Source organism: Papio anubis, chromosome 2 (genome assembly GCF_008728515.1).
Source record: "Papio anubis isolate 15944 chromosome 2, Panubis1.0, whole genome shotgun sequence".
Taxonomy (NCBI): domain Eukaryota; kingdom Metazoa; phylum Chordata; class Mammalia; order Primates; family Cercopithecidae; genus Papio; species Papio anubis.
In genome coordinates, this window is record NC_044977.1 from 81602449 (window position 1) to 81619471 (window position 17023).

Consider the following 17023-nt stretch of genomic DNA (forward strand, 5'->3'; position numbering starts at 1 on the left):
GGAGGTTGTTAGCACAGGCTCGGGTTCTCTGTAAGGTTTTTTGGCTGTTTTCGAAGGCAGATTGTGGTATCTCGTTCCTGATTAAGTTGCTTGAATTCCCACCCAAACCTTCCTTGCCAAGGCCAGGATAGCTCTACAGGAAGGGAACATGGCCCTTCTCCTCAGGCCCCAGGCAGGCTCTAAGCCACTCCTCAGCTGGGCAAGACTTTAGACTCATTTCCTCCCCCATGAGCATTTAGATTAAACTTCCTCCTTCCTTATGAGATTGTTTAACAGGGCAGGGAGAGTTGATAGCAAACTTCCTCGAAGGAGGGGCAGAGCCTGCGCAGAGCAGGAGCAGCCGGCCCACTGGCTGCCCACAGCACTCCGTCTCACCCTCTGTGCCCGCTGCATCTAGAGGAGGGCCGCCTGTGAGGCCACTACCCCTCCAGCAACTGGGAGGCGGGACTCTCAGAAGCTGGCCCAGGGTGGCGGTCAGCTGGGTCAGGGACCCACGGCACCTGCTGGACCACCTCGCCTTCTCCATCGAAGCAGGGAAGTGGGAGCCTCGAGCCCTCGGGTACGTCCTCCCCAGAATGGAAAGGGCTATGCCTCCAGGTACACAAGATTGAGAGAGGGGAAAATGGAGGTGGGGAGGGTGGGAAATAGGAGTGAAAGAGCCTGAGATGGAATGATGAAAGGAAAAAAAGAAGGAAACCACATAATCGAAGAGATTCCTGAGATCAGACTCAGGAAGGCAAACAGATTTCATCTGAGGCACCATGCCTGATCAATGAAATTAGACTGTGATAAGAAGGATTCTGGGGCTGGGTTCGGGCTTAGGCAAAAGCATGCTATGACTGATTAGCTATGTCTGCCCTGGGCACAAGAGGGAACTGTAGGGCATGCCAGCCGGGGATTTGGTAACCCACACTGCAGGGTTTTTTCCTTAACTACAGGGGCCCCCAACATTTATTCTTTCATTCACTCATCTATTCATTCAAAAAAACACATTCCGATGATCAACAGTGAGCCACACAAATATTTGAAAAATGAATAAAAATGAAAGGAATGTTGTTCTTTGGCCCCAAATCTCATTTTTCTCATAAGGTAATGATCTGAAAAGTCATGAGGTGCATGGACTTGAGAGATTTTCTAGCTATGTAATGTTGAGCTAGTCCCTTTCACTAAGACTCAGTTTCCTCATCTGTAAAATGGGAGAGAGAGTCTGAATATCCCCTATCAATCCCTGAAGTTCTCATTGTCTACACAACTATGATAATCATCACTAAAGTACATAAAATAACATGTATGATGTGCTAAGTGCTCTCCATATAATAACACATTTAATCTTCCTATCACCTCTACAAGGAAAGCACCATGATTATTCCCACACTGCAGATGGGGAGCCAAGGTACTGAGAGATTGAATAACTTGACCAGGCAATCTGGCTGCAAAGCTTGCACTCCTGCCCACTATGCCACACTGACTCTACGCTGCAGTGGATTCTAAGTCCATGGCTGGAAGTGGGCTGCCTGGGTACAAGAGTGTCCTTCTAGATGATTCATCCAGTGAGCACTAATTGGGCAGTTCCTGCATGTCAGGTAAACAAGACACAATGATTAACAGGATGAGGTATCATACATGGTTCTAATCAGAAAGGGAAAACTTGCACAGATAGTCATTTTCAAAACAGTTTTGACACATGCCATGGAGATAGCCTGGGAGTCAGGGCAGACTTCTCCCAGGAGAATGCCAGGTCCTTCAGGAGTGAAGGGTAGGGGAGGAAAAGATTGGGTCAGTGGAGAATCTCTGAGAAGGGGGAATAGGAGGAAAGAAAGAGGAGGGCAGAGTGGCTCAGGCAGGAGAGGGGTAGTAGCTGATGGTGGGAGGTGAAGTCAGTGAGGTGGTCGCGCCCAGGTCTGCACGGGCTAGGGAGGAGTTTACCATTGCTCAGCATCTGCCCAAATCTGCACATTTACCTGTCTGTCCTCGGGTTTAGGGTTGAGGGTTTAGGGGCTTCTGTATTATGGTCATCATGTGCATACCTCTTCCTGAGCTCAACTCCATCTTCACACACAGACCCTGCTGCTTCCCATAGGAATGTTGAAGCCTCCAGAACCCAGGGGCCTAACTTCCTCATTGGCATTTCCCTGGGGTGGGGGATGTTCAAAGTCATCATTTGCCAACATTTCCTGGTGCTGGGGCAGTTGCTCCTCCTTGGAGGACACCTACCTGTCTACTACTGGCAGGCCTGGTAAGACTTCAGGTGGGCAGCCCACAAGCCTGCCTGGGGAACTGGCAGCCCCCACCCAGCCTGCAGTCCCAGAGGGCAGGTACCCTGGAGAGGGGCAGACGTTTCCTACAGTTGGTGCCAATCCCTTGCTTCTGGAGGCTCAGAGGTTTGCTTCCCCAAGGAGGGGCCTGGGGAGACAAAGACATTTGTCTTTGAGGTTGTGGGGAGAGCAACCCTGCCTTTGGCATTCGAATCCCAGTTCTGCCCTTTTCCCAGCCAGGTGACCTTAGGCAAGCTGCCTATCTTATGGGCTTGTCTGAGCCTCCCTTATCTCAAAAGAATGAGGACTGTAGAAAATTCCTTGGGATTTGACAATGTGCATTTTGAAAAAGACAATGTGTGCAAAGCACCTACCATGATGCTTGCCACGTAGTAGGTGCACAATATAGGACAGTGCTGTTGTCCAAGCTGTGCACCTCCTATGCACCAGGCAGTCTGCATGGAATTGGACATTCAGAAATGATCAGGCACTATCTCAGAAAGTTCACAGCCTATCAGATAAATTAGTCACATCCATGATTGAGAGTAAAGGGAGTCAGGGACTGCACTGTACAAGAGATGTGAACAAGTTCTATGTGATCAGTACAAACAGCAGTCCCCATAATCGGCAATGCATATGGAAGGTTGATTGTGTCTATAGAATGGTGCCGAGTACTGTACATGGATTAGCTGGTTTAAATACAGTGTCTTTGCATGGGAGGTCTTATCATCCCCATTTTGCAGATGAACTACTGAGGCCTAAGGAGGTGAGGTAACCTGCCCAAGGCGGCAAGGCTATGAACGGTAGAGAGAAGCTTTATGGCCAGGCAGTCCAGCTCCAGGATCCAGGCTGTTGGCCACCACACTCTTCTCTCCTTCCCACACACACACACACATCACAGAGACAGTGATCCAGGCCTGCACAGGCCGCAGAAGGGGGACCTCACAAAGGAGGTCACATTCCACAAAGTATGGGATTCCTCTGGTGAGGAGAGGTGAGGGCAGCCCTGGTGGAGAAAGCCCCATGAGCAGAGGCATGGAGCTGGGAGCTGGGAATCACCCAGCAGGGCCAGGGAGAGGCTGGGAGCCAGGCACAAAGCCAAGACCTTGGACCTTTCTGCAGGTACAATTGGTTCTGTGTTGGAGGAATATTCTGGTGAAAATGTCAGGAGCAGTGTGGCTTCTGGTATGGAAGCCATCAGGAAGGAGGCTGTTGCTGAAGACACAGAGAAAAAGCCAAGAGTTGGCCTGATTCTTTAGGTCCCATGAGGACTGAAGTGTTCAAACCTCAGGAGGGAAGGAGTAGGGTGGGAATGTAATCCGAGTCTTTCTTGCAGATGTAACTGTAGTTTGAAATGGGAAAATCATGCATCGGGTAGGAATCTTCTAGGTGCAAGTGACAGAAACCAACTCAAACCAGCCCAACAAATGAAGGACATGTATTGACATACACAACAGGGAAGTCCAGAGATAATTCTGACTTCAAGAAGGCAGACCTGGGGGCTAAAATGACACGCCCAGCACTCTGTGTCTATGTCTGGGAGCCTTTTCTCCATGTTGTTCTATGCTCAGACAGCCTGTACTCATGTGGTGGCAAAGACATATATAACATCTCCAGTTTGGAGTCATCCCAACTTAGCCTCTCCAGCAGAAAGGCAGCTCCACTCTCCTGGAAAGTCCTTCAAAAGTGCTAGGAGGAGACGAGGCATGGTGGCCCACGCCTGTAATCCCAGCACTTCAGGAGGCTGAGGCAGGTGGATTACTTGAGGTCAAGAGTTTGAGACCAGCCTGGTCAACATGGTGAAACCTTGTCTCTACTAAAAATACAATAATTAGCTGGGCATGGGGGCAGATGCCTGTAGTCCCAGCTACTGCAGAGGCTGAGGCAGGAGAATCGCTTGAACCTGGGAGGCAGAGGTTGCAGTGAGCTGAGATTGCCACTGCACTCCAGCCTGGGAAACAGAGTGAGATTCCATTTCAAAAACAAATGAACAAAAAGTTCTAGGAAGGCTCTGGTCTTCTTGGCTTGGGCCACCTGCCCATGTCTGACCTCATCTCTGAAACCCAGAGATAGATCACACTCATCTGCTAGGCCAGGACCACAGAATCACTCCTGGAGTCAGAGAAGGGAGTAACTGCCTGAGAGGGAGGAGTTGATTCCCAAAGGAAAATTAGGGTGGTCAGCAGAAGAAGGGGAAACAGATGTCCACCCCGACTCCAACTGCCCCTACTTTATTAAACTACTGTTAGCCAAGTCACAGATGGCAGTAACACATAAGTCATTCTACCTATGTGACTCTGGACCAGCCACTTACTCTTTCTAAAGCTCTTTCCTCACTGGTAAATGCAGTTAAGAAAAAGAATCTGCCAGTAAGATTGTTGGGAGATTTAAATGAAAAGACACAGGACTTAATATTGGCAGAATACTAATAATTCTTATTAGAATTATTATTGTGATTGTTATTAAGATTATTGCTTCTTCAGTGAGATCTCCTGATCCCGTGCCTTCCCAGGCAAGACTTATCTCCTAATGGCTTCGCAAGCCACTGTTGACTTCGTTGTGGAGGCAGCCATGTTGGCTAATTAAAGAGGTCAAGACCCAGCTGTCTCAGACGGAAATGAATGAATTACCCACTGGGCGGGAGGTGAATCTCTTCATGCTTCATGCTTGACCTGCTGAAGTGATTCCGATAGGCCAGCAGCAGGCCTGCAGGGCCAGAGGGTGAACCCAGATACTCCACGCAGCCCCACCTTGATCCAGTTAGTTCTCTCTGGAGATGCACGCCCAGCTTTCAGCAAAGAGAAATTCTGGGGCACAAACTGGCCTCTGGGGTTAATGGACCTGAAGATGTCCAGTATCCTGAGATTTCACCCATCCGCTCAGACACTGGAGGGAAGGGAAAGGGCTGTGTGTCTGTCCAGATGGCTTCCTCTCTCTCTAGCTGCTCTGCTGGGATCTGGAGGAACCCATTTTCCATGTGGAGCACACCCTCTTCTTCAGCCTATTTCTGTCTCCTTGAGAAGGGGGATGGAGGGTTCGAGGAGCATCTCCAAGGGAGAGGGCAAGAAGGCCTGCTTGACTAACAACTATTACTTGCAGAGCACTTCCTCTGTGCCAGGGGCTGGGTTTTGGGTGCATTCTTGCCTTTAATCTTCACTAAATTAGAGATCACGATGGCCATGTGAAAGGAAGCTGAGGCCGGGAGAGGACTGTGTCCACCCTCCCATGGCAGGACCTAGATGGGCACCAAAGCCCCCACTCTTAGCCACCATGTTATACAGACTCCCAATTCCCAGGCCACACAAGGCCTCTGCAAAGTGGAAGGGTGCAAATATGACTGGAGATGCCACTTACTGAGGGTGACCTGGGGACCAGGTACTGAGCGTGGCACCTTCAGAGGATGATCTGTCCGGTGAATGGGAGGAAAGTCTCCCTAAAACCTATCTGAGGAGAGGGGAGAGGGGAGAGGTGGCTGACCCCTGCCAAGTGAGCAGAGCTCATGGAGCCACCCCACTGAGGAGGGTACTGGCTGGTGAAAGACATGGGGGTGCAAGAACAGAATCTTAGAAACTCACTCTTATCCCATGGGAGCCTCCTTTCTCCCTCACCTTGGCTGAGCCAAAGCCAGGCAAGCCGAAGCTCAGCAAAAGGAACACCTGAAGCCCAGTCCACCTGGAGCTAAAAGAGGCCACACCTAGGGCAGAGGTGGGCAAACAACAGCCCACAGGTCAAATGCAGCCAGCCACATGTTTTTATAAATAAAGTTTTATTGGAACACAGTTACATTTATTCATTTATATATTGTCTGTGGCTACTTTCCTCCTACAAAGGCAGAGCTGAGTAGTTGTAAAAGAACATATGGCCTGCCAAGCCCAAAATATTTGCTATCTGGTCCTTTACAACTTGTGCTTGAGTTGGGCAAAGTGGTTAAGAATGTGGTCTCCTGACACACATCACCTGGGTTTATTTCTGGGATCTTTTCTATCTTTAACTCTCACCAGCTATATGACTTGACCCCTGTGCCTCAGTTTCCCTTACTTCTTCATTGAGCTGTTGTAAGATTAAATTAGTTAAAATAAGTCAGAGTCTCAGGATAGTATCTGGCATGTGGCATTTGTTGTCTTATTCTGGGAAGCACCCCCCAGGAACTTGAGGAGTAAAAACCCTCAGAATCCTGCACCTTTTCGTATCTTCTTGCATTTCCTGCCATTAAGCTCTGACTGGCCCAATAATTCTACCATTGGCCACAGCTGGAGAAAACCATTAACACCAATAAATAAAATTAAAACAGGGAATAATGGGCTTATTTCCTTCCAAAATAAATGTCACTGGAACAAATTGTTCAAACCACCAGTCTTATTGTTTATGGATTTATTCGCTGTTTATCTCCCCCTCTGTATTGGTGACATGATCAATAAATGTCCATAAATATTGGGTGTTTATAAGAAGGACCATTTAGAGCATGAATGGGGGCCTCTGGTTACCTTGATTACTTCCCACAGGCCTGGGCCACAATTGCGGGTGTTCAGGATGGCTTTTGGGGATGATGGGAGACTCACAGCAAGGGACAACTGGGGCTGGGCAGGGTTGCACACCCCCTGGTTTAGGGCAGGACCCATGGCAGTGCTCTGACTCACGTGCATGCATGCCTACATGTGCGCCTGTGTGTCTGTTGATATGCCAGTCACTTCCAGTCTCTGAGTGTCTCTGTTTCTTTTTCCTTCCGCTTGTCTCTCTACCTCAGTCTTGTCTCTTTCTTCTGGAGTCTGTCTCCCTCAGGCCTGTCACTATCTCTGTAGAGTTTCTATCTTCCACACTCATGCACACAGAATTCACCCCCTGCAATGAATCCTTGCTCAAGCAGCATTGCTGGTAGAGGCAAGCGGAGCAGAAAGAAGCCTGAAGAGGAAGAACTGATAGAACCTCTCTGCCGCTAGTGACCACACTCTGTCTGCAGAATTTCCCAGGATAATGAGAAAAATAGCTGGACTTGAATTTCCAGAAGAGACTAGTCAGGTTCTAGAGTCTCAGCATGTCTTCTGGGCAGACTTCTACTTCGGAGAAAAATGTTAGGAATGAGGTGAAAAAAAAAAAAGAAGTCATTTAGACGGAGGGAGCAGCTCCTAGCTTTTTACCTCCCAGTTTCCTTTCCCAAATGGTAACCCACTTCCTTCCTTCCAACAACATTTACTGCCTACCTACTGTGTGCCTTGGTGCTAGCATCTGGCCGCGGATGAAGAAGGCCTTTGAGAGCCACTCCCTGGAGGGGAAGCTGGCCTGAAAATCAGGGCTGACTGTGAAGGCTGACAAGGTGCCTTCATGGAGATTCACAGAATGCCAGGGAAGGGCCAGGAGCCAGGATTTAAACAGGGAAAATAGCCACTTATTTCTCCACCAGGGTGCACTGCTCCACGCTCTCATCCTGGAGAGACGGCATCTCTTTCTCTATTCGTCATGGCTCTGGGACAGGTCATGGTTGAGATGAAAGGCCCTGTGTACAGAAGGCCACAGGCAGCAGGAAGGCTGACATCCCAGCTCCTGTAGGGCCTTTAAGAAATGTCACAGACCAGCAGGCAGAAAGATGCTGTGATGGCATTTTGGGTCTGCAGAAAGAACAAACATCCGTATAGGAATCGTGCCCTGGAGGTGCACTGGCGAGAGGCAGCAGAGTGAATGGGGCCTATCAACAGGGAAGAGACAAGTGGACCCTGCCAGGCTGGCGAACCCCTACCAGACAGGTGGCCTCACTGTCCAACACCCCTTCCAGGACAGGTAGACAGCGTCACCTTCTTTCCACAAAGGAAAGAAATCAAAGCCTGGAGAGATGTGGGGAAAAACACAACAACTAGTAAGTGGCAAACCCAGGTCTGTCTGATCCAAAAATTCGTCCTCTTTTCCCAATATCACAGACTTTCACTGCCTGATTCTTTTAAGACTGAGATCACATGTACTGCCCCAGCTGCTCTGCCCCTGTATGTGCATCTGCTGGCAGGACACGTCTACCACAGGAGGGATGCACCATAGAGGTTGAGGATGGGACCTCAGCAGCCCCAGACTTATTGCATCTAGCTTAGCATCTCCAGGGAGAAGAGAGCCTCTCTCTCCCCAGTTTCCCATATATCAATCGCAGGGCAAAGTCTGGTTGGCCTTGCTTGGATCACATACTCACTCCTGAACCAATCACAGGGAAATTGCGAAGCTCTGATTGGCCAGACGCTTATGACAGGGCAGGCTGCCATAATGGATGTGCTCCCATCCAAGACCACAGGTAGGTGTTGAACCTTGACTCAGAGGGTCAGGGAAGGCTTCCCTGAAGTGATTTCTCCACTGAGACCTGAAAGATGAGTAGGAGTATTCCAGACAAAGAAATAGGAGAACGGTGTTCAGACAGAGGGACTCGGAAGTGCAAAGGCCTGGGGCTGCTCCAGAACTTGTCTTGCTCACAGCCATATTTCCCCATCTTCCCAGGGATGCTCAGAGAATGCTTTAGAAATGAGCCCTACAACTGACTGTGTGGCCTTAAACAAGTGACTTGCCCTTTCTGAACTTCAGCTTCCTTCTCTACCTGGTGGTTTAATCATTCTAACCTTCCAGGACGATGCAAGAATTCAATTCATTCAGTTTCCAAATATTCATCCAGCACTTCCTCAACGCCCCGCAGCCTAGGCCTGCCATTGAAAAGAGAAGCTTGGGGCTTACACGCACGGCTGACCTGCAGCCAGAAATGAGAAGGGAGCCATGGCAAAGGGCAGGACAGAGGGAGATGTCCAAGGACAGTGAGGGAGGATGGACAACGGCAGGAAAGGGGTGGCTGTCAGTGATTCATGCCTTCATCAACCCCACCTTGTCCCCAGCCCTGCCCCCTCGCCTTCCACTGCCACTTGCACACATACCACCCGGAAGCCGACTTAGCCATGCTAGGCTGGCTAGGTAAGCATCCAGGCCACTAGAACTTTTCTCCTCGTTCCTTTGCTGGGCAACTTTGTAACCTGAATAACAGGTTGGGACAATCTCCAACAGGAAGAAGGAGAAAACACACTCTTTTGGGTTTGGGTGGCTACAGAGGGATTCTTGCTCCACCCCGCGTACCTGTTCCTGTACCTACGTGCCTGCTCTTTCTCCCTCCCCACCCCAGCAGGCCAGTCCTGGGCCCCAGCTCCAGAGCTCTCACGGGCTGCCAGGGTGAGCAGGCTAGAAACTCAGGACACCAGGTAGCCCTGCAGGTGCTGGGTGGGCAACTCAGCCCAGAGGAAAAGCAGGCTTGGGAGCTCTCACAGCCCAACAGGGACTGGCCCCCGGCCCTCTCCACCCCACTGCCCTGAAGCCAGATTTCCTGCTCAGCATGGACAAGACAGCAAGAGGCTAGCCCTCTGCCCAGGTGTGTGTCCCCTACCCTCTGTCTCTGTCCCTCTCTCTCTTGTCAGTCTCTGAGTGTTTCTCTCTGAATCTGTATGCGCATATTAAAAGTACTTGTTCTGTCTCCCTCTTCTCATTCTCTCTCTCTCTCTCTCTCTTCCCCACTCCCCCTTCTCTCCCTCTCCCCCTTCACCCCTGTCCCAGACTGGAATGTCTCTGCACACCCTCTGTGAATATTCATGTCTGTCTGTCCATCCAACCCCATCTGTCCGACCCTGTCCCTGTCCTTCCATCCTGTCCAGCCACCGACTCTCCTGGCTTATCTAACATGGGGTTCCTCCCAAATGTCTTTTGAGTCTCATCCAGGAACCTAGGTTCTTGGACTGTAGGTCACATCCGAAGCACAGTCATGATCATAATATATTTTTTATCTGGAAAAAAAATGCTGGTGATCTGAATTTCAGGAAGTTAAAGTTCCACAATTTGTCTGTGGGTAGAGCCAAGTGACAGCCCGGTTTTCTAACCTGGAAGGCCCTAGAGGGGTAGGATCAGGGCGGTGGGAGGACTTTTCAATTCACAAGAGGAGGTGTGGTTTTGTAGTTGCTGTTGTTGTTATTGTTGCTTAAACATTAACGACTGGTCCAGACAGAGCACCTCTCAGTGTACATACAGGAGGGCCAAGGAGGCAAATAGACTTGCCCAAGATTGAAGAGGGTGTTGGGGGCTGTGCCAGGCATGAGCCCAGTCTCCTGTCTCACGTCTCAGCCTTTGGCAGTTGAACTTTGGAGACCATGTCTGTTGAGATGGGTTTTTAGGATAAAGATTCTGGGGTGGGAGGGGCAGGAAGAGCTGTGGGAGAGGTCATCACAGTCAGAGAAGGTTACCTGCTGCCTTGGAGCTGGTGTGGGAAGTCTGGGACCAAAGACCTAATGTCCTCTAAGTCTCCACAGACCTCCTGGGGGTTTCAAAGCTGCAAATCACTGGTAACTGCTCAGCACCTGGAGGGTGACACAGGGGGAGGTGGAGAGAAGGATGACCCTGCTCTGCTCAGAACTGAATAAGGGAGGAAACATTGGTTTCAACCCTCCTCTGAGCTAAAAATTCTTGGCAGTGAGACCCCAGTAGGGCGGAGGAAGGGGGTGTGAGGGAGTGTTCAGCAGCTGGAAACCTGCATCCACATTCTGGCTGCCACCCTTGCAAGCCGAATAACCCTGGGCTTAGCCACGGTGAGTCTTGCTTACTCATTCCTAACATGGGGGCTGTGAGGATTAAAGAGATAATGCATAGATGGCACCTGGCACAAAGTCACCTGTAATATGTGAGTTGTGATTACTGTTTATTTTGGTACGATAAACAAAGATCGCTTGGGCTTCTGCTCCCTGATGGTTTCACTGCAGCTAGCTAGCTCAACCTCGCTGGCTGGCTGGTAGGAAGGAAGGAGGGGAAGGAGGGCCAAACAGATGGATAAAAGGATAGATGAACAGGTAGATAGAGGATAGATAGATGGATGGAAAAATGAATGGATAGAGGATGGGTAGATGGATGAATGGATGGATGAATGGATGGATGGATGGATGGATGGATGGATGGATGGATGGATGGATAAATCAACTGATGGATTGTCGGATGGATGGGTGAACAGATGGATGAACAAATCGATAGATGGATAAGTGAATAAATCAAATATTCCAAAAGACAGTGGCTTACCAGACTACACCTTCCTCTATTTTCTGCACTTCAAAAAAACATGGCGAATTGAATATAAAATTCCAGGGACAAGAGTGAAGGAGAGGTGGAGGCAGACAGAAAAAGAGGAAAGTTGCCCTCTTGTTCATATGGCAGGTGGTGAGGAACCCAGCTGAAAGAATTATGATCTCCCCAGGTAGAAGTCCCTGTCCCTCATCTTCAGGCCTGGTCACTTGCAGACCTGATGCCAGTTTCCAACTGGATTTTCTTCTCTCCATAGGTGGAAGCTGAACCCAAGCCACCCTTCACCTGGACAGGATGAGAGTGTCAGGTAGGCTCTGAAATTGGTTTTGGAGGCATTTTTCTGTCAGCTGTGTCCACCCATTCTGGGCTCACAGTGATTTGGCTGTATCTGTTCTCAAATAGTCAGGCCCAAATCCCAGGAGGAAAGCAATCCAGGGGAGCCTGGAGGAGTAGAAGAGATGACTTCCTGTCTCTAGGCTGAAGGGCAGGAGGAACTTCTGCACAGAGGCCCCACCTGGCTGGGACCATTAAGAGTGCCCATGTTGGAAACCCTTGGCCTGGTTGGAAATTAGAGACAAAAATATTTACCTCGAGGAGGGCTATTCTAGAATTTTTACACCATAGGGCTGGGCACAAGGGAGGCAAAGGCCTTCTAGTCCACACCTTCATACTGTAACCCCTTCTGTACAGAGAGGGAAACTGAGGCAGCAAACAGGAAATGCACCTGCCTCGTTTACATTCCAGAACAGCTGTAAGGAGTCAGGAGCACGGGGTTTTGAAGTCAGCTTACTTCTCTGGGTTTAAACCCCACTTTTGACACTTACCAGCCAAGTGACAGTGGGGAAGTGACCGCCTCTCAGTTTCCTCCCTCATAAGTAAAATGGGAATAATCAATAGTATCCAGCACACAGGGTTACTCAGAGAATGAACTGAGATAATGTATTCAAAAGTTGCTCACATGGTGCCTGGCACAAAAGTGAGTTCTGTGTGAACATGAGCTGATACCCAAGAGGAATTCTGCGTGCCTAGAGCCATGCTGTGCCATTGAAGACCACGTCCCGACAGACCTGCATCCCGCCCCACAGGACCCAGCGGGCCTTCTCCCCAGCCTGAGTAGTCAGAGACTAGTTCAAGGCTCTAGAGCTGAATTCAGGGCCGAGGAGCAGGGGAGATGCCGACAGGGAGGTCAGAGGGAGGGGTGCCACAGCTGGGCCTGCGCCTCAAGGGTCACAGCAGAATGGGTGGGTCTGATTCAGAAGGTAGCAGGGATGTGAAATGGAGCCTGCTTTCTGGTCCCTGTAAAGAAAGGGAACTGCAGGTGGCTTATCCCCATGTGTGGCGTTGTTCCCCAATCACATAGGGGAATCAGAAAGCAATCTGGCCATGAGGCAGGGATCAGGGAGCTGTGGCTTGTCTGGAAGCTGCACAGCAAGTCCAGTGTGCAGTTATTTGTGGAGGCCTTGAGGGAGAATTGATGGAAACTGTGGGGGGCAGCCCCAACCCCAAGCCACCTGGAGGCTGCCTATTTTTGACAACTACAATATCCCTGCCAACAAGCTCAGGGGCAAGGGTGTTACCATGTCTGCTCTGTGCCTGAGGGACTCCAGCTCAGAGAGGCTGAGCTCCTGCTCAGAGTCACACAGCACTGCTGGCTGCCCTGAGCACTGGCCACAGCCTTCTTTACTCCTGTTCCAGAGCTCCCCTCCCAGAGTCCTGCCCTCCCACTGCAGTTTTCAGGCCTCCCCTTAAGGGGCTATAGAAAGGTCCAGAATGCTGGCCTCATTGCTAGAGATTCTCTCTCTCTGGAGGGCTAAGTGGAGCCCAGGCAGGTACATTTTTAACTTTCTCTCCCAGGGGACCCACTTGGGTAAATGTTGTCACATGACCTGGCAGCACAATCTCACCATCTGGCCACTGGACAAATTCACACATGGTCCCATGGTCTGGTCCCCAGCGTGGATGTGGTCTGAGCCTATAGCATGGGGTCTGTGCAGTTCGGGAAGAACTCACACGTGGTCTTGCGATGTGGTCTTGGCTCTGTGGTCTCCTGGCAGCATCCCCTTGCTCGGCAGGTGTGCTTCGCCTCCTGGCCCTCATCTTTGCCATAATCACGACATGGATCTTTGTTCGAAGTTACATGAGCTTCAGCATGAAAACCATCCGTCTGCCACGCTGGCTGGGTGAGTGGGGCTCAATGCTGGGGGCAGCAACTGCAGACCATGCCTGGAGGATGAAGACATATTCTTCCCTCCATCCCTAGGTGACCCTGGAGACATGACAAGCTGTGCCACCTTTGGGACCCCAGCCATTGCAGGGAGAGGGGGCACTCCCAGGCTGCCAGGAAGGGTGGAGTCCATGGGGAACAGAGGTGCATTGCAAGGCCCTGGGCAACACATGTGCCCACATCAAGGACCACTTAGAAAAGGTGACCCCAAGAAGGAAGGAAAGAAAGGAAGAAGAACAGAGGGAGGAAGAACAGAAGGAAGGGAGGTGGGAGGAAGGGAAGAAAGAAAATCATGTATTGAGTGTCTTCACCTGCACCTACTGCTCCCTCTTCCTGTATCTCTTCATGCAGATCCCCCCACCCGCCACCCACCCTCCCACCTGGCTCCTTCTCTGCTTTCCAGTCTCAGCTAAGGTTGCACCCCTTCCTCCTAGTTTAGCTTCTCTCATGTCAGGCTTTTTCCATCAGAACACCACCATTATCTGTCATTATGGTTTTTATGTTTCGTTGTTTGTTGCCTGTCTCCACACCCTAGAATGTGAGCTTCCTGAAGACAAGGATTTTATGTTGTGTGCATTCACCTCTCTAAGTGCCTGGCACAGAGCAGATGCCTACTAAACATTTGATGAGTGAAAAAAAAAAAAAAAAACAGGTGGATGGGTGGATGGATGGATAGATAAATGGATGGGTGGATGGATGGGTAGATGGCAGAATGAGTAGATGGATGGATGGGTAGATGGAGAGATGGATGGATGGATGGATGGATAAATGGATGGATAAGTGAAGAATGGCTGAGTGGGTGGGTGGATAGATAAATAGATGGTTGGATGGGTAGATGGAGGGATGAGTAGATGGACAGTTGAATGGGCAAATGGGGAGATGGGTGAATGAATGGGTGGGTGGAGAATGGATGAGTGGGTGGGTGCATGTGTGAATGGCTGGATGGATAGATGGAAAGATAAGCAGATGGATGGGTTGGGGGAGAAGGGATGAGTGGGTAGATGGATGGGTGGATGGGTAGATGGGTAGATGGAGGGAAGGGTGGATGGATGGACGAGTGGCTGGAGAAGGGATGAGTGAGTAGATGGATGGGTGGATGACAACATAGGTAGATGGTGGGTGGGTGGGTTGGTGGATGATGGGTGGGTGGACAGGTGAATGAATGGATGGACAAGTGGAAGGATGCTGGATGCTAGCTGCTTTACATGCATAGTCTCATTTAACCTGCACAAATGTCCCACAGAGTGATCTATGGCATGGTTGTGGAATGGACTCAAGCACAATCCTTGATGTGGTTTCACGTGTGTTCTGAGAAAACAGAAGCTTGAGGAGATTTAAAAACTCACCCAAGTTCCTCTTGGAGATATTAGAACAAGAATAGGAACCCAGGTGTTCCAGATTCAAATCCTTTCTGATCAAAGGAAGAAGTGAAGGGAAGGGATTTGTATCTCTGGATTCGTCCCATTTGAAGACCAAGAACCACCTACACTGACATCTTCACAAACATCAGTGACCCAGGCCTCTCCCAGCTTCCTAAGGCAGCAAGTAAACCAGTCTTGAACATGACCCCACCCCACAGTGGAGTGTCTGTGATCCCTTACCTTGTTTGCTTCTAGTCAAGCATGTTCCACAGCCCATGCTGAGATGATTTATAAGTTTATATAGATGCTTGGTGGCCACCATGTCCCCACCACCTCCCCAGGATCGCTGTTTTTACAAACTAGACAGTGATGTGGCTGCATTAATGGCCTCAAAGGTGAGGGGCCCAGGTCAGTGTAGGAGGCTCAGGGGTGTCCTCTAGAGGAGAGAGTCCCAGCCCGAGGTGGGAAAGGGGTAGTAATTGAAAAGAGACCCAGTAATTATTTGTCTCTCAGTATCCAACTACCTGAGGTTTGACAAGTCAACACCTCCAACCAACCATCATCAAGTGACTGCTGGGTTTTGAACTCTGTGTTTGGCCCCAGAGACCCTGAATGAGGAACACATAGCTCTGCTCATGGTCTGAGTCAGAGAAACAGACTTGATTACAGCATGTAGAAAAGTGAAAGTGCATTAACATGATGCAGAGTCTCGAGAAATGTTTACAGTAGCAGGAAATGTAACCAGTGGGAAAGATGGCCAGTAAGAACCACTTGTGTTTCAGCACTGAAGGGGGTAATTTTCATTTACTTCAGAGGTTCCTAACCTGGGTGCACATACCCTCATTTTATTATTTAATGCACTGATATAGAAGCACATATATTACTATAGCACAAATTTGGTTTTTGTTTTTGCAAAATATATTACATTGATATATAATTGGTTTCCAATTTATTTTACTTTATGCATTTAATAACACAGTCTGTTGGAGTATAAAGTGATAAGTGTCTCAAGGGAAGTGAGAATAACTTTATTCTGAGGGGAGTTCACGGCTTTTCCAAACTGCCAAAGAGAATCATGGCACAGAAACCAGAATAAGAACCCCTGTGCCTGGAAAGTTAGACAGGGTTATTTCAGATGAGAGTGACCAACTCAGCTCTAACCGGTTTCAACAAAACATGTCTTGATGGTCCATTACGGGTATCTTGTGACTTCAGATGTGGCTGAATCTGGGAGTCTCCCATGAAGGTCCCAAAGCCGGTCTCTCTTCTTTCTACATCCCTGGGCTCTGCTTGTTGCTACTTGACCTCAACAGGTTAGGGCCTCATTCCATGGGCAGCTTTCTCTCTAAGGCAGGCATGATGGTTTCTCTCCTGATGCTCATCTTCTCACCTGGCTGAAAAAGCACTTTCTCTCTCTCTCTCTCTCTCTCTCTCTCTTTTCTCTCTCTCCCCCACACAGCTATATATCAACATAGGGAAGTAGGGAAGGGCTCTGTCTCCAGAGGAATGTGATACTATGATTGACCCAGCTTGGGTCTCATGCCACTCCTGGGCCCTTGGAGGCAAGGGGTAGGGACATTTCCAGATGGACAGCCCCTGAGAACCAAATGGAAAGTGTGTAAGTGTTGGGGGTTCCCCCATAAAAGGAGAGCTTCTTCCCCTAGCATTTCTGCTTCCTCTGGAGGTCCTGTCCTCCAGACGTCACTGCTGGCATGGTGGGAGATACGATGTAGAACCAGCAAAACAACTAGGACGTGGTATAAGATGTCAGGAAGTGGCCAAGGGCCCTAGAGCGAGTGCAGACAGTATGCAGTGCGGACAGTCAGGAAAGAGACACCCCAATATGGGCCAAACACCCACAGCAGCACAACTGTACCCTTCACTGGGGCCTAGGGGCCAGGCAGTGGGCTCGGCCCTCACAGAGTGATCTCACTGGGCCCCCTCCACAGCCCCTTGAGGGTGGCTGTCATCACATGTGCCATCTTCATGTGCCATCAAGGAAACGGAGGCCCAGGGAGGTTAAATGTCTCGTGCAGTCATATACTAGGAACTAGAGCACAAATTCCAGTGGGTCTCAAACAGTCCAGCTTCTTTTGAACCAAGGGAGAGTCGTGTGT

The 17023-nt window shown here is 49.8% G+C and overlaps 1 protein-coding gene across 3 annotated transcripts in view; it reads left to right on the plus strand.

Annotated features, from left to right (window-relative positions):
* The first annotated feature begins 291 nt into the window (after positions 1 to 291).
* FAM3D (FAM3 metabolism regulating signaling molecule D) overlaps positions 292 to 17023 on the plus strand; it is a 33851-nt gene continuing 17119 nt past the window's right edge. The window contains exons 1-3 of one of the 3 annotated variants that reach the window (XM_003894241.3): positions 292 to 559; positions 11578 to 11628; positions 13394 to 13501. In XM_003894241.3, the coding sequence (XP_003894290.2) occupies positions 11616 to 11628; positions 13394 to 13501 (121 nt within the window). In that variant the 5' untranslated portion in view covers positions 292 to 559; positions 11578 to 11615. Of the gene's footprint in view, positions 560 to 4701; positions 9634 to 11577; positions 11629 to 13393; positions 13502 to 17023 lie in introns of those variants that run through there. The other 2 variants (XM_009200442.3, XM_009200441.4) reach the window with 2 other exon arrangements.